This window comes from Melanotaenia boesemani, chromosome 13, assembly GCF_017639745.1.
Source record: "Melanotaenia boesemani isolate fMelBoe1 chromosome 13, fMelBoe1.pri, whole genome shotgun sequence".
In the NCBI taxonomy this organism is placed as follows: domain Eukaryota; kingdom Metazoa; phylum Chordata; class Actinopteri; order Atheriniformes; family Melanotaeniidae; genus Melanotaenia; species Melanotaenia boesemani.
In genome coordinates, this window is record NC_055694.1 from 24,270,824 (window position 1) to 24,292,813 (window position 21,990).

At 38.4% G+C, this 21,990-nt stretch overlaps 1 protein-coding gene across 1 annotated transcript in view; it reads right to left on the bottom strand.

Moving 5' to 3' along the window:
• Positions 1-21,743, bottom strand: part of tafa5l (TAFA chemokine like family member 5, like) — a 46,566-nt gene extending 24,823 nt beyond the window's left edge. The window contains exons 1-2 of the mRNA XM_042005048.1: positions 20,517-21,743; positions 6,977-7,126 (exon numbers count right to left, since the gene is read on the bottom strand). Of these exons, the coding sequence (XP_041860982.1) occupies positions 6,977-7,126; positions 20,517-20,613 (247 nt within the window). The 5' untranslated portion in view covers positions 20,614-21,743. The remainder of the gene's footprint in view (positions 1-6,976; positions 7,127-20,516) is intronic.
• Between the last annotated feature and the right edge of the window lie 247 nt (positions 21,744-21,990).

The window sequence follows — 21,990 nt, forward strand, 5'->3', positions numbered from 1 at the left end:
ATTAAAAAGATGAGTTGTAATGGGTTACTAATACAGTATCATTTGATTCCAGACTGCAAAGTGGCATACCTTGAAAGTACATGGTGTAAATTGACACAAAAATACAAAATGTGTTGCACTGTCGTATATTAATTTGTAATTATTTTAATATTTTAAAAGAATCTAGGCTGGTTGTCCAGTTTACAACCAGAAGACTGATCATCTTTCAGCTCTAGTCTCAATATAACAAAAAATCTATCAGAGCCATCAGCTAAATTAAAGATCTGTTTAATCCAAAAATGCTTATTTTATATGAAAAGCTGGGATTTTACCTTTGTTTTCTTAGTTTTAATGTGTTTACTTTTTGTGTTTCTTTTAGATTCTTTCCTCAGAAGTTTTCATTAATTAAAAACAGGCAGTTTGTCAGAGGGTGTGAGGTTTGTCTGAGACTTTACATCAACACTCCAAATCCACAATTAGATCCACAAGTTACGTCTGTGGATTAAAATGCTGCACAAAAATATTAACCCTACATTTTCTATATTATATCTCAATTTCAATTAAAAATGATTTGAGAAGGAAAAAAAAGTGTTGTCAAACATGCAAAGGTTCATGCATTTTGAATACTTATGTTAGGATTAGAGGTGGGACTACGGAGCCCCCCAGGGGACACGTATTATTTTTTCTTTTGCGTTAGCATGCAATACTTTTTGCGCAACATAACACACACACCTGACAATGACTTTGTTATTTTTCTGCTGTTTTAAATTGAAATGCAATTAAAAGCATTTTTCCAGACATTCCTAGAGCTTGAGTTTATAATGTTAATGTCTGTATCAGAATAATCCTGAAGGGAAATTGTAATTTTATTATAATAAATTATAATAACGTGACGGACGGACGGACGGATGGACAGACAGACAGACAGACAGACAGACAGACAGACAGACAGACAGAGAGAAAGATAGATAGATAGATAGATAGATAGATAGATAGATAGATAGATAGATAGATAGATAGATAGATAGATAGATAGATAGATAGATAGATAGATAGATAGATAGATAGATAGATAGATAGATATGTTAAAACCATGTTTTTGTGTGAAGGTCAACGCCTCTATCAACATTTAAACAGGAGCTTGGTGCAGCTTCCAGACTCTTATCATGGAAGCCATCAAGCTTCATACGATCACAGTGTGGTGTGGTGGCATGGCAACAACGGACCAGGCAGAGAAAGGCAGCGGGAGAGACTCGGGGAGCAGATTAGAGTGAGAGCAAGGAGACAAGCAGGGAAAAGCACATAATCCTCCCGTCTACAGTGTGCAATCCAAACCTGCACAACACTGACATGCAGCAGCACAAAAAGAGGGCAAAAAAGCTTGAAATATGTCCCGAAAAAGGACAAAAGAAGTCACTTTGCAGAAAAACATACTCCACTTGCCTCAGTGCAAAAAACTGTTCAGTGAATAAAAACAAATGAGCTTTAACAGGGTAAACATGTAATACTGCAAGAGGGATGCAGCTGCCATCTGGGCCAGAAAGTGAACAAAGTTGATTTAGGTACATTTAAACATACTTCATTCGTTTTAAAGCTTAGGTAAGCTAGGTGGCATTTAATTATGGAAGTGAAAACTGTCAGCATGATGGTAAGGGAGTTTAAAACATTGGTCCAATGGTATCTTTTAAGCCACACCAGCTGCAGACTATTGTAAAATGAGCTTTGGATGGTGAATGTAAAGATGGGTTTCTCCAGTGTGAACTTACTTCATAAAGTTGCATATGCAACCTCAGAGAGGTCAGCAGTCAGTATATAACCTCTGTTATAAGCTTGCATTCAGATTAACAGGAAATCCAATTTTACATTAGACACTGGTTCTTGAATTGTATTAGTAGGCCAAGAAAAGCTAGTTAAGTTCAATTAAACCTGCTTCTAATATGCAATCCAACATCAACACACAAGTTACTGTTACCAAGAGCAGTGATGTTTAATGCATTTCATTAGGATACACAGTTCTTATCAATGTGATATGATCTTTCTAGCTGAAGCAGTAAAAATGACGTTTTCATATTTGACTGCTGCTCATTGTGAAATCTTCAAAATACAATCCAACTGCCATCATATTGTGTGTTGCCATTTTCATAACATACTTTTATGTTTCTTACTGTTTTACTTTTGGGACAAAAGTAAAACAGTAAGAAACATGTTAAACGTGAATGTCAGCTTTACCTACCTAACTAACAAACAGAATCTTATGTAGCTGTGGACTGTGAAAGCGGATTAATTACTTGCTTGGATATTGTTGTTTAAATTGAGGATAAATCCTGAGTCTGTCACTTTTTTTTTACTCTTTTTATTGGTTTCACATACACCCCAAAGACACATGGTTAAGTTTTGTTTAATAAAATAAGTAATAAGGCTAGGAAACAAAATACATGGCAAAGGATAACATAAACTCCTTGCATTAAAGGCAAACCCAATCACCAGGAAACTAGACATGGAGACACTGAGTTCATCCATTTTTAAAACATATTTTCATACTGGCCTTGACTGATCATATTTGCTCACGTATTACACATGTACACAGTACTGAAAAAAGCCTGATTGGAGGCAGCAAATCATGCTGATTAGATAACAGATTTTGCATCCATAACCAAATCTTATGACATTACATGATTTTATTGCACTAAAGCAAACGAGGAAGATTGTGCAGAGCAGATTGTGAAAATTGTATGTATTTCTAAATCTCAGCATTAGAAAAATGCATGACAATTGCCAAAAAAAACATACTTACTTTTATTCTTTCAAGTCTTTGGAAAGTAGTCCAAATAGAGTTAATGTACATTGCTGTATACTTGTTATAGATTACGAGGCATATTGTGTAAATTACAATTAATGCCATCTTGTCCCTGTAGACCCCTAAACTAGAATAAAATGACAGCTAATTATGCTGCAGTACACAGAGAGTAAATTAATTGCAAACTAGCCTTTAGAGTGAAATGCAAAGCAGGTTTATGTTTAGATGTATGTTACTTAAAGTCACACTTGCCCTTGTTTACTCACTAAAGTCAGTCCTGGTTCTACTTTCAGTAAAAGTCACTGTTGTGTCATAAGATTACAAAAAGAAAAGGGATCCCTTCCCAAGACTGTATACGACTTCTGTTAAATTGGCTACATGATAATAAGTCCTTATTGTGTTAAAAACACAAAAACATCAGACAGATACATGAATAAACATGTTTATAAGTTAGTGAATAGTTTATGCATAGAAAGGCAGAGGGAAGTAGCACAAATCTAAACACATGGAATTTGACATTAAAATGGATAAAACTGGCAATGCTCTTAACTAAAGGCCAGAGAAGACACCTGGACATGGAGGAGTGTTGTATCCTTATGTTATATTCAGAAATAACAGTATAAATCCAAGTGATGATGAACACCAGTTCCTCTATCAGCAGGAAATCTTAATGTGACCCTATGAGCAACAAGTACCATCTTTAATGCACTGGCTGTTAATGGAACGTAGGGTGTGGTGTGGCAGGAAGCCAGAAATAATTAATTTCCTGCTGCTGTAATCATAGTTCTCTGTAAATTAATCAGCATCTGTGGGGTGTTACAGAGAGATGTCTGCCGAGAGGGAGAGGTAGTTAAAAGCATTGTGAGGAGGGGGGGCTTGTGTGTGCCACTGGCTGCGAGACTGCGGTCGTGTGTCAAGGCTATTAGATTAAGGCTAACATGAGTCATTGCATGATGGAACTAATGGCACATCTGATGCATGTGATTGTGATACTGTGAGATCCAATCAGACCTTGCCCCCTCAAATCCTTTCATCTTTCTTATCACCCTTAATCAGATACTATCCAATAGCACAGAGAGGGCTCTAAAGTATAAAATCTTATCTACCAAGTGGATGAACATTACACAATCTTCATTACAGGTGATCTTTATTAAAATGGAATTAAAACACAAGGTGAATTCAACTTGTCGCACACCAAAGACAACAAAGGAGGCACAAATCAGTCACTAATTTGCTGATGTACAGGTTGACTAGAGAAGGCTTAATGCTGACAACCAATCACACAGTTAAGAGTCAAGCAGTGCAAAAGGATTCAAACAGAGAGACATGCAAAGTGAATATTGATTGGCTGGTTAAACAATCAAATTACATTGGCCCCTACTTTTAAACAAGAGTAAAAATAAGTTTTTTTGAGAAGGTTGAGCTCTGTTGCTTTTCATCCTGCGCTGACATTTGGGTGACGCTACTCTAAACAAAGATGCTATTTTTGAGGCAACTAGCTTCAAGAAATACCACATTTTTGATAAGACTGACGATCACAAAACTGAATTAATGGTAAAATTAAACCTTAGTTTCTGGGCAACATAGAAGTGAGCTTTAAAATCATCAGTTAAACTGTATTATTTCTTGTTGATAAAAATGTGGTAAATAAATGTGTCCCTTTATTAAAGTTGCCTTGTTTTACAGTTCTATTACGGTTTAGGTAAAAAAGAAAAAGAAAGAAAGTGCAGTTACTGAGAATAACAACTGCATTATATTCAGACGTAAGGTCTGGATATTGTGCCTGCTTTTTCACTGAAATGGGAGCCATAATGGAACACAGCCATCATTAATGGTAATAGTTACACCTGTGCTGGGCTTCTCCTCATGTGATTTTTCATTGTGTTCTTGTTATGTCAAAGTGTCTGTGGCGAAAAAGTCCATTTAACGATTTCACTACTGATTTCATGTGTTATAGCTGCATTCTAATGATATCTTATTTATTTTTGGTAATCTTTTTAAATGAGTGTTTTGCATGTTAAAAAAAAAACAAGATCGCTTTGGCAAAAATGAGGCGGTACATCCCAGCGTGTCGCCATTTATAAAGACACAGGCTTCTGTGATAGTGTTGGTGCTAAGTCATTTCTTGCCATAATATTGGTTTATTTTGTAACGTGATTGCTTTCATGACTCATGGGAATTCTCTTCATTGGAAATCTCACCAGTGTATACTGCTAATAAGCACTTCACTTCTTACTACAGTTTGAATTTAAATATTTTCACAGAGTGTCCTTTTCAGTATTTTAAAATGGTCATGAGCACTTGTTCTCCAGGCTTTCCAAAAGTCTTTTATCCAGTTCTAGTAACTTAACAACTTTAGAAGATTATGTGTTCTGCTTGTTAAGCCAATTAATTTAAGTTGTCTTTAGCAGTTTAGCAAAAAACAAAATTTAAGCTTTTCTTTTTTGTTCTCTGTTAATAGAAGCTTGTCATAAAGTCATTTTTTTTCTATTTCATTAGTTCCTTCTAGAAAGACAAAGACAGACAGACAGAGATAACATGAAGGGCAGGGGTAAAACTGTATTTTTCAGTAACAAGGCAGTATCCTATGAGATATCAGCTATAACTTGGCACATTTCATAAGTGTGATGTGTCCTTAAGAAAAATGAGGAAACTGGATGAGAACAGAACCAAAAAAGAAGTGTCAAGAATATGTCTGCAGCAGAGGACCAGTATCTGAAAGTGATAGATTAAAGAATAGGAAAAGAAGAAGAAGAAGAAAAAAAAAAAACATCCACCAAAGACCTGACACAGGACCTGAGAGATGTGTCTAGACCTTTGGTTGATCCATCTACTGTTCACTGAAGCTTAATCAGAAATGGTCTCCATGGAAGGGTGGCTGTCAAGGAGCCATTCTTAAGAATAGGAAATAGGGAGAAAATGCTGAGGTATGCGAAATTACTGAAAATCTGCTCGGAAACTTTGTGGTAACCTTAGGTCTTAGGGAGTGATGAATCATGCCCAGGTCCCAGACCTAATGTGGGATCAACATGACAGATAATGGGACAAAATACGGCCAACATCCAAAGAAAACCTTTAAAATGTAATTTAAGAGGTTTGTCATACCAACCATATTGACTTTAAAGCTTGTTAAAACTGAACACTGTCTTTGTTTCATATACTTTATTTCCATTTATGTTAGCAATAAAAAAACAAAAAACAAAAATTGTGCACCCACTTTCAGTTTTGTTGACCTTATAAAAGAAAATAGGGCTTTATCATACTATAAAAATTAAATTTACTGTATTTAAATACTTGTATACTACCTAGTTGACCAACATTGCAATTACAAGGCTAGCTAGCGCAAACCAAGACAGAGTGTGGTGCCCGAACACACACGCACACAGTGACGTACACAAACACCCAAGAGCATGAAGCCGTGGTGAGCCCAGAACAAAAACAAAGGAGGCTTTTTAACTGGAATCACTTTACTTTTTTACACTGAAATAAAACAAAAAAACCATATGAGAAAAGTTCATTATGACCAGGAACACAGTGTTTCTTCACGTCAGTCATTTGCATTCATAATCACATGAAGCACGTCCCAAGTAACAAAGACACCACATCCAAACAGCCTTAGTATATTTTAATTAGTTTTTCTGTTAGTTATTTATTCTATGAAGTTTCTATTTGATTCATTAAGCGCTAATATTCCGTTTTATTGTGAATAATTAAACATGCAGTTGGAACATATTTGAACATTTAAAAGTTATTTTCCCAAGTAATTAGTTTTCTTTTAATTATGCTGTCACTCTGTTACTAACTCAGTTACTTTTTGGGAGAAGTAACTATAACTAGTTACTTTTTACAGCGACGTGCCCAACACTGCTAAAAAGTAGACATCCAAGGTTGTTGTAAGTGGTACAAAGATTCCTGTGAAAGACTGGCAATACTATTCTTCCAATAAATACCACACGCTTGCATTAATTAAACAAACTCTAAGGTTTATAATGACCAGCTGAGGAGCCCTTTTTCAAATTTAAACAATCCTTTTTTCACCAAATGATGTTAATTTTCCCAAACTTTGTCAAATAAGACAGAGGAAAAAAATCTCTTTACTGAAAACTCACTTTTTAATGACTCAGTCTGTTGTGTTGGCTCATACCAGCTAAAATCTGGAACATCTGCCCTTCCCCGGGTTAGACAAGTCGTTCAACTCACCATCCACACAGGCTGGCCTCGCCCTGGTGGTGCCAGCGATCTGGCCTCTCCGGCAGGCGCAGCGAGCAGTCTGCCTGGCGATGGTCCGTCTGGGAACACTGCTGTCTCTGTTGAGCATCACTATCTCACAGGTTCCCACCACCAACTGGCCTGCCAAACAAAGCAGTGAGGAACAAAAAACATCACATTAGCATAATGAGACTGTAATGATCACATTATAGAGGAGCAACCAGGAGCAACAGCATGCAGCCTGTTGTTTGCATGGAACCTATTTCTTGGTTTATAACTCTAATTTAAATCTCAAAAAGAAAAATGAGAAAGTGATTTCAGTACTTTGGAAGCAGCAGGCCAGATTGCTTCTTCAGTTTTAACGGAGTGTGGCTGGATGATAAGAGTGTGATATAATGATCATCTGGTAAACAAAGAATAATGTTGCAGGGACGTTGTCCATTTGGGAATTCTGCAAGTCCTGCATGTCAGCAGCTTTAAAATTAGAAAGTATCATTAAAAGGGAACAACTTAAAGTCCAGATTAAATCTAGAGGTTTTCTCATCTATTTTCATATAACAACCAGCCCATCAAACAAAGACACATCATAAAACTGATTTAAATTTGTTCAGGCTTCTCATGTTAATGTATGCCACAGAAGGACCACTTATTGTAACCCAACATTATTACAGGACTACAAGGCCTCATAAAGAGGTTGATATGAAAGATCAGGACAATAATCAAAGGGAAATCAAAGCTTTACCCTCAAGCAATTCAAAACAAGTATTTTATAAGTTTAGAATTTAAATTTCACAGGTCTCCCAGGGATTATAAAAAAAGACAATATTTTAAAATGTCAGATGTTCACTAAGATTTTTTTCTTACTTGTTTATATGTGATTAATTTGTGACTGGTTGAGAGAGGAGACTGCTGGGCATTGCGTTGCTATCACACACAGACCAATTTTTAAGCCAAGCTAAGCTCTTTCCTCTCAACTATGTACAATATGTCTAAAGTACTAATTTTTAAGGTTCAATTCAAGAAGAGAAACTCACCACAGTGTGCTCAAAGCATTAGAAACTAATGGATAACACAGTGGCCAGGGAGAATGTTAGCTCTGCATCAAATCCACAAATTTGAGGAAATATTTCATGAGTCTGTTCTGGATTGTTTAAAAAGAAATAAATGAGTGAATCTTCATCTTTTGGACATCAGGGGACTTCAGCACATTGTTAAAAATACTTTTTAAAGCTATTCAATCAACTTCTTACTCCGAAAAACTGCATGATGGAAATAAAATGATTTTAATTTGAATCATGTTCAAGACACTGAATGAGTTAAATAAACATGAATTTCTAGCCTCAAGAGCCCTAAAGTGCTTAAACATACACCTGTTGTAAACATTTCTCAAAGTAATGAGATAGGTTTTGTGCATAAGCCTTCCTGGTATGTTGAGTGTTAATAGTATAGTGTTTTATAGATTAACAAGCTTTAATCACAGTAAAGTGCTTGAGGCATCGACTGCTTTGAATGAATAAATGTCACAGTGTATATGACTCATTTCCTGTATGGCATTTGTCATTTCAAATCAACACCAACACTGAAGTCTCACATAGGAGCTGAGAAAGCTCATCAATAACCTGCTGAACAATGCGTGAATATGTGTGAGAGTAGTAATTCTGATTTAGTGTCAACATAATTAGGGGCTGCATAGTATCCGACAATATCTGCTCAAGGTTAAGCAGTAAAGCTTACATAAGTAGAATAATGATCTGAGAAAAGTTACACAGTTCACTCCTTTTTTATATTAAATAGAAAGGTGCCAACGACAGCAATTCAGGCTGTGAGCGAAATGAAATAAAATCAACCCAAGGAAGGCAGAATAGAGAGGAGGAAGTGCTGCAGTTCATGCGAGGTCAATCCTTAGCATTCACCAACCGTCACCCCCTCATTCTGCTGCTTCTGGTCGCTCTGAAGCTCGCTCAAAGGTTCATTAAGTGAGCATGAAATGAGTGCAATGATGGCAAAGGTTGAAAGGGTTGTTGATCAACACAAATGACTCATAAAATTACCTGAGCCAGTACTGATGCGTCCAAGTTTCAGACACGACTATGTTTCAGAGCACGAAATCGGAAATGATTTATGGTGACTCTGTGACCTTTCTCTTCACAGAATCACCTGGTTTAAATTTTAAAAAGAACTGGCTTGGTTGGCAATCTGGCCTTTTTCTCAACCATGTAAAGGAATCCTAGGGCCGGCTGTCAAACACTGCTAATATTTATGTATACTGCACCAGCCAGAAATTTAATGTTGATTTCTAGGTGAATATTGACTGATTTGCAGCCTGGATGTCCATGACATGACATGACATGACATGACATGACATGACATGACATGACATGACATGACATAATTTTGTTCATATCCCTTGTGCAGTGTTTCTCAATCCAGGTCCTCGGGACCCACTGCCCTGCATGTCTTAGACGTGTTCCCACCCCAGCACACCTGATTTAGATTAATTAAGTTCCTTATCAAGTTTTTTTCAAGCCTGTTAACAAGCCATTCATTTAATTCAGGTGTGTAAGAGTTGTCCTGAGGACCTGGATTGAGAATCACTGCACTAGTGGGTGAAATTTGATCTAGAAGAAGATATTATTTCAGCACAGTTAATCTTTCTTATAGAATATCATAAATATGAACCTAAACAACCTGTGTGCTGCCAAGAGGCCAAAAGGAATCTGGGATATCCTAAAAAGGTCAGCCACATTACTCCATTGTTGTCTTTACTCTTCTTGTATCAGGACTATGATATTGTGTCAGTTCTGAAATTGATAAAATTATTCAGTGGGTTAGTAGTTTACAAAAGAATGATTTTAATCCTCTGGTATTTTTCCCAGCAGCTATCAATGCTTTTACAACCAATTCTGGTCAAATCAGAGCAGAATTTGAATGTTTAATAAATTCAAAGCTAATGAAAAATATTCACAGAGTGCTCTCCAAGAGACAGCTTTTAGGGTCCAGGATGAGTTTACTTAAACATTGCTGTGAACATTTATGGTCACAGAGGAAGAATCCTGTTCTTGAATAATCCCTTGTCTTTTCAATGATCAGACTGATTTTACATGTTTGGAAGGGTTTTCTCTTTCACTTTACTTTCCTGACATTAAGTGTCGGCTGCCACAACGGGGCCAAACTGCATCTCAATTCATGGGTGAGTGGACCGGTTGCAATTCTCAGTGGCACCCAAACTTTATTTTTTACATGAAAGTATCACCTCAAGCAATCTTGAGAGCCACAAAACACAATCACCTCCATAAAGAATCGCTATGCAAACTCTATTTCTGTACATCAGCCATACAGCCACCAACCATCTACAGCTTCCACCACTCAGTCCACCCTCCACACACTTTTTGCTGAGGCAAGTCTCTGTAAACCTGATGGCTGCTGGAAGGACTGAGATGCCACCAGATATCACAATTCTGTCATGTTTTAACAATGAGCAGCTGAATGGGCTTTATGCAATAAGCCTGAAGCAAGAGAAGAGTAAGACAGTGGGAGAGTTGAAGTGGGCGACTAGCGTAGTGCGTGGGTGGGGGGCTGCTTTGAAAAGTGCTCATAGCCATGGCCAGAGCTCCATCACATGTACAGAATCTAATTCATGTGACAGGGGGTTTCTGTCACTTAGCATTGTGAAGACACTTGGCCTCTTCTCTATTTCCCATGTTGAAATGCACGTATAAACGTGACAGTAAAGAGCAAGTAAAGGATGGCAATAGTTGCCGACCGCCTGGCTCTGGATCCTGTCACAAACGAGCAAGACACTGATATAGAGCGCAGAGACTGGTTTTCAGTGCTGACTGGCAGCCTTATGACCTTATCCCTGGGTCACAACACATACAAGTGCAAAGTGCCAGCACACACAAGGGTCCAAACACACTGCTTAGAGCAAGTCTGTGCTCTACATATCAGTGCTCCAATCAGACATATTACAGATCATCAAAGTATAAACGTGCATATATCTTAATATCTCTGCCTTAACGGTCTGCCAAGAGTCCCAACTGGCTTTCACAATGTTCCCCTGAGTCACCGTGTGTCATTGCAGGCCTGAAAGCTGGTGGGTATGATACGGTTATTAAACTCTAGACACATTACATTTGCAGACCCTGGAAACAACCAGTGTACATATAAAACCACAGATTATCATCGCCACTATCAACAGTTTATAGTTTCTTATTTAGACAGTTGAAGAAACCAATAAAACCTTAAATGCATTCTTCCTTATCCAGTTTTTAGGTTTGTCCCTTTAACTGAGACTGTGCAGATACATTAGTAGTTCATAGCAACTGATAAAATTCTTGTTATCAGATTTAACAGGCAATCACATTAAACATGGGTCTGCACTGCTCCAATACAAGTGAAACCAGACAGGGAACTTGAGCAAAAGGTTGTGCTTCTCCTCAGGGGATTTTGCCATAAAATTATATGACAAGCTGCTGTGAATGAACTATGACATTTATTCCATTTCCATATTAAAACAATCTTCTTTTATATATTGTAATTACTTGTAGGATGCTAAAGATGGTAGTAATGTTTTACAATGTTTTATTGTAGCGTTATAAGTAGCTTCGCCCCATATTTATTAAAAATTCCACTTTTTCTAGAGCTAGAGCAGTTAATTATCCATTACAATATGTATTGTATTTGGTATTATTCTCCATAAGCATACAGCTATAAAGTGGAGTCCCTTTGTTTGGCTTTGCATAAACTTCTTAGCATTGATTCTAAGCCATTTTCTAATCAGACTCTAATCACCACACTGACATACAACATTAAATCTGAGTGATTATTTTAAGTTCTTTGTATATTTCTGACTTGACAAAAGTGCTGCTGCCAATGAGGCACCAGTTTACAGAGCATGATAACGATATTATCATGTATAAACTCAGGAAACACATCTTTTACAGAAGATTAAAACCATTGCAGGAAGCTTTTTAAATATTCATGGTGCAGGTAATCAGTCAAAATTGATTTGTAGTGACTGCAGTTATCAAATTTTAAAATGTAATTAGAAATGCAGTGATCTTAAACAGCCACCCATCTCACCCTGATTACATCTGATTTATGCTTTTTAAAAGCCTGATGTTTAAGGCTGCAACTAATCAATATTGTGATTGTGAATTAATTTAACATCAACAGGAAACAAGTTTTTATGCAGCACTGCTGAAGACATTAGGCATCAAAAATACAGAGTAAAAGGCCCAGTATTTTTCTCAGGGATGTGCCAACAATTAGATTAAAAGAACCCAACCACAAAGTACACCACAAATAGATGACCTTCTATAAAGCTACAGTCCATGCTGAGGTTAGAAAATAATGAAAAATAGTTTTATCCCACGTACTACAACAGTGCAAAGCCCAGAAATATTGAATCTGCAATGGGAAAAGAGCAAATAATCACATTTGAGCTGCTGCCAGAGTACCACAAATTATTCAGTCTTTGGGGGCTCAAATATTTCACAAGAATGAGTTACATTTTCCATTTTTCTTTTATTTAGGCCTGTTTGGGACATTTAAACCTGCAGACTTTAAAAAAAAAAACATTACTGAAGTCAGCGAAAACCAAGTTTTGACTCGTCACGGTGTGGGCAAAGAACATCTGTGGGAGTCCTGGAGTGTCTAGTAGCAATATGTTAGCAGCAAACCCAGTGGGACCTGTAGGTTGTGGAGATGGGTCTCTGTGGATTGGGTTTGTCTCCTACAGAGGCCATCAGATCCCATCAGATTGGTATCTGGGGAGTTTGGACACCAGGTGAACACCTCAGACTCTTTGTTATGTTCTTTGAGCTCTACCTGGGGGAGGCATTTTCTTTATGACTGCAAACACGCTTCTTCTGTAGGCGGAAAATGTCAAAGTAACATCCATGATGAATCATCCACACCGCATTGTAATAACATGAGGGAGGGAGGGATGGATGGATGGATGGATGGATGGATGGATGGATGGATGGATGGAGATAGATAGATAGATAGATAGATAGATAGATAGATAGATAGATAGATAGATAGATAGATAGATAGATAGATTTTTTTAGCATTTTATTTAAGTTCAGTAGTGAAATTCTTTCATCTTCTTGGTGATACTGTGCTGAGAATGGTACTCGCTCACAAGTTAAACTTTTATAATATTGATGACATTTTACAAACATGCACCCATTCTTTAATTAATGACATCAGCTTTTGAGTATGTGCACAAAAAAGGAATAAAAGGGTTGAGGAATATAAATGTGGTCATTCATGAGGTCCATTGTTTGGATTATCCAAATGATTTGCCATTACTTCTACTGAATAATGATTTTTTTATGTATTCATCTCTATTCAGTTCTTCATAAGCACATCTAAAACAAGCCAGTCATCACTCTGGCATGAATAGGATTCTATATCACCTGAATAGAAAAGAGGCTAACAAATTCAATCCCACAAACAGAGGTAATCTCTGTAACTTTATCCTGATTAATCTTTCACTGCTGCTTTAATTTTGACTACGGTGCTAAGACTTAACCTTTCCTTCACGTCTGTTCTAATCTCACGGCTCTGTATGTTTATAACAACACAGGATGACATCAAACAGCAATCTTACTTGACTGAGCATATGCTAGTCAAGGCAGCTGCAGCCAAGTGCATCTCATTACCTTAACACCACTTGACGTGAGCGGCGCAGTAGGTACCATGTAATAGGACACCAGGTGAGAGAGGCAGATGTTTGACTGACCCCATGCTACACACTTCCTGACACAACTATGATCTTCTGCAGCTTTACAAAAAGGGCAACAAAGCAGTGGAGTGAATCATGTGTTTTATATTAATGTACTTGGTTTTAAGGGAACACCACCACTTGATTTTGCATGCTGTCTGAATATACAACAGCAGTCCCATCTATATTTATGCAACTGAACAACTCCCTGCCTGCATAATGGTCCCTAAGCAGGCAAATTAATCTAAAGTAATCAGAAATGAATGAAGAACAATGATAAAAGGGAAAAAAGGGAGCAGCTGCAGTGACTCCAACAGGAACGGTTTGTTTTGTGTTATTACAGGACAACGCTCCTTTATCCAAACTGCACTCAGCCTGCCATTTATTGTCCTCATGAGTACTTTCCGCTCTCACATCCTGGTCACGTGTCAGGTTGGAGTTTCTGCTCTAAAAAAGCTGCACATGTTTGAATGAGTATTACGTTTGAGTCTGAATCTTTAAAGCTGCATGAAGCACGATTTTTATGCACTCACAAGCACCCACTGGGGCTGCAAAGAAAGAGAGACAAGTATAGCACCTCCAACAACTGAGACACTGAAGCTGTGATCTGTTTGCTTCAAATTTAATTTTCATGTCAGGTGTGTACACTATTTTACCCACAGGGAATGACAGATTTAAACTTTTCGTAAGAGCAGTAGGATGGTGCACCCCTGGGAGGAAAAGGAACTGAACAGTTTTAGGTTGTTTCCTTTCACAGCAGAAGAGAAGGGAAGAGCATAGCATATAGTTTCATCTTACAGGACTCCTAGGGACTTGTGTCTCAGTTATTTTGCACAGTTTTTAGGCAACACTTGTGTGATATTGCCAAGGGCAGCTTTTAAAAAGAAAATTTTCCCTTACATACATCCCCTGCTATCTGGACAAACAGTGTAATCCAGGTCTGTCCCGTGGTACGCATGATGCACGAAGGAGGTGCTTCAGATAGATTTCTGCTGCAATGATACAGCAAAGTTGCAGGGATATTACAATGTCGAGTGCACTGAGACAAGTGGTTGTGGATGAATACAAGCTTGAGGCATAAAGAGTGAATGTGCAATATGCTCTGCAAAAGCAAACAGCAGCTTTGATGACTGTAAAGCAGAGAGCACTATAAAGCCACAGTGACTCACTTCAAATTTCACTCAGAAAGCCCTCCAGGATGGCCTCCGTCTTTAATGCAAACACAGTGAAAATGGTGAGCATCAGCAGACTATTATGGCCCCCACAAGTGCTGTACAGTAATGTGTGATAGCACGGACTGCGGCTTTAAAGTTCAATCACAGTCTTCTCAGAAAATATGATCACAGCATCAGGCATATAATAGAAAGGACACAAAACGTAACTCAAATCATTTGCACCACTCTGCCAATGATGGAGCAGTTTTAAGCCCAGAGGTTTCTGCTGAGAAAATAACAATGCAGATAGGCGCCGAGCAGTGCGCTACACTCAACCACAAGGGAGGTCAAAGCTGACGGCTAGAAAGAATTCATATTCAGGGAGCTATGAAATATGAGCTTTGTGTGCTTCCAAATTGATTTAGCTGTAAAAATTCTTTTCATTTTGTTCCATAAAGATGCTCACACTTTTAAAGCTCCACAGCCTCACGAAAGAGCCCACTATGATATGCTTACAATTTACAGCCAAGGTCATAATCTGAGCAAGACTTCTTTTGCATGCTTAATGCTGCCTTGAAAAAGGCTGAAATGGAAATCATGGTTTTCAGTTCAAAAAAGTTAGTAATTCTCTGGTATTCTGATTAGTTTAATGCTTGGGTGGATCAGCCCTGCTCCCTGAGTTAAAAGAGAATACCAGCCTAAGATGTTTAAATTCATCCTTCTGGTGCCCCATGATGACATACTGTCTCACACAAAGAAGCTGATTTGTTAAAAATGAAAAAAGTAAGCATGATAGCATGAGGAATAAATTACCAGGATAAAATCTGTCTGGTTTGTGAAAGACATTTGGACTGTGTGAGTCTCTCATCAATGGATCACTGCACTGATTGTAAAGCTGCAGTGAGTCACTTTAAAATTTACTGACGTTGCCTGTAGACATATTTCATAAAATGTGAGCTGTCTTTTTCTCGACAGCTTGTGCAGCACGACGGGGTGACAGGATAGATTGTTGCAATGATTGGATTATTCAAACAAATCAAGATGACACAGTAATTATGATGTGACAAAAGCTGTAAAAAGATGTGTTACTGTCTGTTGCTCCGATGTGACATCAAGTATAGGATATAGCTTAATAGATTAGTGTTGGTCATTTGGTTCATCCACCTTTTGTTTTATTAAATGTATTTCCTGATTTAACACTTTTCAGTTCTAGAAAATGTGAATACAAAAACATTACAGAGCTCATTTAACAAATATGACACATTAAAAAATTCCCTTAAGCTTACTATCAAACACTGTGTGGTTTGCAAAAACACAGAAAGAAAACATTACTCATTACATCAATGTCCCATTCTTCAAATGTGTCAAAGTGTGCAACAGTTTTCATCACATATTTCGTTTCAAAGTTCTCCACACACCCTCTGTTGGGGACGGGCCAGGGCTGCAGGCTGGACAGTCCAGTACCTGAATCTGTCTTTTTCTCAGCAGTGCCTCTGTAATGTGTGCAGAAAGTGGTTTTACATTGTCTTGTTGAAAATTGCATGAATGCTACTGGAAAAGCCTTGAAGGCAGCATATGCTGCTCAAAGATCTCATTGAACTTCTCAGCATTAATGCTGCCATGACAGAAGTGTTAATAAGCTTTGCTAAAGTCACTGATACATCATACGATCACAGAGCCTGGCCTTTGAACTGCTGCTGATAAAGAGTCTGGAAAGTGTTTTTTTTTTTTTTTTGTCCTTGATCCAGAGCATATGGCATCCATTTTTCTGCTATACTGACTTATCCAACATGTGTTTCCACTGTGTAATGGTCCAGAGAAGTTGACAACGCCTCTGGACAAGGTCATCTTTTTTCTTCACTATAACATTTTAAGTGGTATTTGCGAGTGTGATTCTGTACGGCAGCTATGACAAAGGTTTCCCACAATAATCCTTCGTCCATGTGGTTATATCAGCTACTGATAAATGACAGTTCGTGATGCAGTGCCATCTGTTGCGGAGGGCAAATTACTGAACATATTTGTGGATAAAAGCTGCGCAATAACATACCAAAAGCTTTGGGGGAAAAGTAACATGATATTTGCTAATCAAAGACAGATTTCTTTTTTCTTTTTATTTGTAAAAAAGACGATACATTCTGTTTTTGTTTATGAAGCACTATGTATAAGAAATATGATGTTCTTTAGTTAAATTACTATGTTTGTTTGTGGAAAACAAAACGCAGTCATTCGTTGAAGGATTTTCATATTTTCAAACCACTGAGATATTTGCTAGAGGTTTTATGTTTTGGGGCTTTTTTAAAGTTAAAACGGGGAATGAGGCTGTCATCATAATAGCTAGACAGTGTCAACTACCACACACTTAAAGCTGCATTCAAACACACCTGCTATAATCAGTTTAAGTTATATTTAAAATCACCAATTTATACAATCTGTACACACAGAGCATCACTATAAATGAAGTCACTTTTTTCTTTCTTTCCTTTAGCTTATTTTCTGCCTCCATAAACTGCAAAGAGAAAAAGAAACTAAATATAGTTTAATCACAAGTTGAAACAGTCTGTATATTTTTAAATGTTAAACATTGGCTATTCCTGCCAATCTATTCTCTACGTCACTCTGTTTTCACACACTGTCAATGCAATTCCATCCTCACTTTCTATATCACTGCTCTTGTCCAATAACCTGTCTGCCAGTCATCTCTAAGCCAATCAGCCCTGGAGCTTGCTCTTTAAATATCATTGTAAATCTGTCATTCTCCCTTTCAGTCCATCTTTGGTGCAGCCTTGCTCTTCCTTCCAGTGCCAATATGATGCTGGTTTTCATAAGAACCTAACCATCAAAAATTCTTTACAGTGCATGCCTAAATTATGCTAACCGGTTCTCACTCCTAACTTGTCACATACTGATGTTTGGTCAGAAGCTCAGTGCATCAGCGTTGAACACAAAAGGTATCCAAAAGAATCCCTTTGGATGTGCAGCATTTCCCGAGCTGGTAACATCAGGGTTGCGTCACCATGACAATGTGGAAAATGTCAACGAAGCTTTTTGCAAACTGAGTGCATCCAATTTATAACAATGCCTTGCAGAAGGAGAGCAATATAAGCCAAAATAGAAATCAGATGTCAAACTATAACCAGACAGAAAAGACATGTAGATATTTACTAGTTGTGCAGTCGGTGCATCAGTTAATGCCACAAATGAATAAGAAGCAATATGCAGCTGTAGAGCGGTTCCCTGTGTGTAAGAAAGCCATGATAAAGGGGTACCCTGTGCATTGATAACCAAGACTGAAGGCGCTCAAACAAGCATCAGTATGTGACGAGAAAGGAATGGCAATGTGTTGGTTTTCATTTAAAATTTTTGCTAATTTTTTTTTTTTTTTTTTTTTTTTGCTTTCTTTACCATTTAGTAACTAATGTTTTTTCAGGGATTTTGTGCTGGGTCAGTGGTAGGGCCTGATCAATACTGACTTAACAAAAATATAATATATTAGCAACTATATTGTCTAAAATCCACTACTGAGAAACCATTTATAGTATAGAAAAGAAACAGAAAAATATGCACTAATTTTTAAATTGTGTCATCGAGTAGTTAATAATAATAGTCTCACTGCACTGACTACAGAAAAACAAGCAAGTTTCTAATAGTTTGTGAAAAACTAAGTCACTATAAAGAAACATGACCACTTAAGTCAAAGTTACAGTATAAAAAAGTTCTAAATGCCCTTAAAAACAAAAACTAGACACTGTTAAGTAAACTGTGGGAAAAATTTGTCTGTTTTCTTTTCCTTCATAGTTTTAAGTTCAAATGTATTCTTAGTTAACTATCTATTCATTTACAAAAGAAGAAATGCTCCACCTCGCTCCTTTTTAGCATCACTTCATAGATTTCACCATTTCAAAGCAGAAAAAAAGTTTCTGCTGCTCTGTGACTGAACCACTGAACTGAAACATGAACCAGTGCGAAATCTTAACATCCTTTTTTTTTTTTTTTTTTTTTGAATAAACTAGCAACATGGCGTGCAGCTAATGCTTCATTCATCGTGACCTGTGCTGGCCCAGAGGCATGCACAGATAGAGGCTGCTGTGCTTTGATTTTCTGTCCTTGCCTCCATGACAGATGAGCTATGGAGATGGTGGAAGCTGTGCAGCCTCTCTACTCACCAATTTACAAAGACTGGATGTGGCCTCTGGGTTATGGAAAGTAAAAGGGGCGTTTGATGCATCAGTGGGTTGTGGTAATAAATAAAAGGCTAACTCTAAACTCGAGTCTTTCAAAAGCTGATGAAATAATAACACAGTCTTAGTGGTCAAAACAGTCAGTTTCAGAGTATTTCAGGCAGGTTTAGAAATGTACAGGTTGCCTCATTCTTAAAATTCAGTTCAGAGCTTGACTGAAGAATGAGCAATAAAGAGAATGTCACCCCTCAAATCATATCCAGGGGTTTAACTATCAGGCCATACACTGGAGAATCTATTTACTATCTGAATACATCAAGGGCAGAAAAGTTCACAAGAGATTGATTGAGCGATTTGTACAATAATGCACTAATGAGATCATTTTCAGATGAAAATGAGTCAGTTATAAATGGCCGTGGGGAAAGTTGCTTTGGTTCCTCTGCAGAGGGCTTTAGAAGGCGTTTCAGGGACAACAATTAGAGACTGGCAACAGCAGCATTTTGAAATTAAATACAGGAAAAATAGAGGCAAATACAAGGAAAGGGAGCACATTTCAACACAGAGGCAGTTCATTTTTCAAATCAGCATCTACTTTTGTTCCCGGCAAGCTGCCAAAGGCATTGATGTAGGCGGCATCCCTCCTCCACAGTGGTAATTATGCTGCTGGCCAATGCTTGATTAAAAGATCTAATCTGCAAACTTAGTGTATAACATCTCCCAATAAGTTACTGTAGTTTAGGGCAGCTCTGTGCCTTTGATAGCACTTGAATCCAAAATATTTTGTCATGGACAGCAGCTAAGTGAAATGAAGGGAAACATCCTTTTGCTTTCTAGTCTGTGTCAGAACGAAGGTGTGAATGCACCAGTGGATGCATTATTCAAAGAGAAAGCATTGCATGGATGGATATCCTTAACCTTAGTGAAATGGCAAAACATAAGATAGAAATCAAGTCCCTTTTTGACTGCAGCAGGTATTACAAAGCTGTGCTGCGTTTCACCTGATGCTCAGCTATGAATATGTTGCATTTTTATTCCTTGTGAGAGATAAATAATACAAAATTAGGATGTGGGAAACTGAAAAATGCAGCTGTTTGGAATAGCTTTGAAATTATTTTTCTCATTGTGGATAAAAGTTTAAACACTGCCGTGTAGACTATTGCATGTTTTCATGGTTTTAAGCTCTTTGGCATCTCAGACAGTATAAAAAAAATGTGTCGTTTCTTTGAACTGGCTGGGAACATCACTAAGAGTAAAAATGACACAAGGTTTAATCATAAGGTCACCACAAAAAGACTGCTGGTGAGGAGGGTTACCTCATAGGTCCCTTCAAATCTGTTTTTGCCGATGTTAGAGGGATTTTGCTCGGGATCACAGGATCTGACCACACTATGTGCAGCTGCACCCCAATAAGCCCTCGGAGACAATGCTGCTGGCAAAGTATTAAATAGCTGTGAGCGTGTCCTTACCCTCTCTGAGCAGATGGGAGTAGATGAGCCAGAGGAGAAGTAGGCAGCAGAGTGACGCACCTCCACCTGCGGACAGCGTCTTCGCTCCAGACTGCATCCTACACCTTCAACCGTTTAGATTATCCCAAACTTTGAACACTTGTGCCGCTCAGATGTCAAACTGATCAGCGGAAGGGTGGCTTATCCACTGGCGTCCCCAGAGCCTGTCGTAGGCATCCATTTTGAGGTTATAACAGGAGAGGGACTGATAGAAATCCCCCTTCTTGCCTTTAAATTCCCTCCATGAGCCACGGATCCATCCAGTCTGCTCAGCACGCGCTCACATGAGAGAATGTCCTCAAATCTGACCAAGTTTACGCGGCTGTGATTTCGGGAACTGGAATTTACTCACAGGCTTTTGATTAAAAATAAAAGAAAATAAAATATTAATAATCAAAAGAAAAAAAAAAGAAAAAAAAAGCTGGAAGTGTGTATGGGGGAGAGTGAGCAGCAGCAGTCCCCCGCAGTTTTTATTCCTCGCACAGAGATGCTGATGATGCTGGTAATAAATTCCGCGGCTCAACACCCCCTGAACGCCGCTGTCACTTCTGCTTTTCGTCCTCAGCGACACGCACTGTTCTTTTTGTTATTCCCCAGTAACTTCTGCACCGAGGACAGCGAGGCTCTGTGTGGCTTTACAGAGACACGCGCAAGTTAACCAGGGCGGACATGACGACCATACTAACCAGGACGGGAACTTGTCGGAAAACCTCGTGCAAAAACAGCTAAAGGTGCAAATGCGTCATATGTGAAAATTCTCGGCGACGCAGCGAAGAGGCGCGGGTGGCTTCACGCTGCGCACTCCCTCTGGACGAGACGCACTCGTTGTTGGCGGTGCAGTGAAGTTGGCAACAATTGTCACCTGTATGAGCTCTTGTGTAAAAAGCTCTGGCAAATTCGCAGTGGTGATGTTTCGTCTTGACTCGGGGGGATTCAACCCTCCTCGCAAAGTCAAGTATCGTGCGCAACTGAGTAGCTAATCCAGCCCAATTTGCACCATTTGCATGTAAGCAAACGGAACCTCTCAGTCCGCGGCAGGAAACGTTACTGCTGCGGCTGCACTCTGAACTGCCTCGAGTTAAACTGTTTCCAAATAATCCCTCTCTCTCTCTGTCTCACATACACAAGCACGGTGTCCTAATTCGTTCCTCAGCTCCCAGGCAATAAATCCCAAATTGTAGATGGTGATGCTTATTTATACACATGAAAAAGTCCCATTTCAGCCCACGGGGACACACAGGGTACCAGCTGCCACCACATTGTGACATGTTACTTTCCTCCAGACTTCCTGCCCTGTTTTATAGGTGGAGAGCTCCCTCAAGGGCTGCATGGTCTTGGGACTAGTTAACATTTAGCACAATGGCATTCTTGGAAATTGGAAGAGGTCGGTTCCTTTTGAGGACTATATAACATGTGCATTGCCACAGAGCTCCTT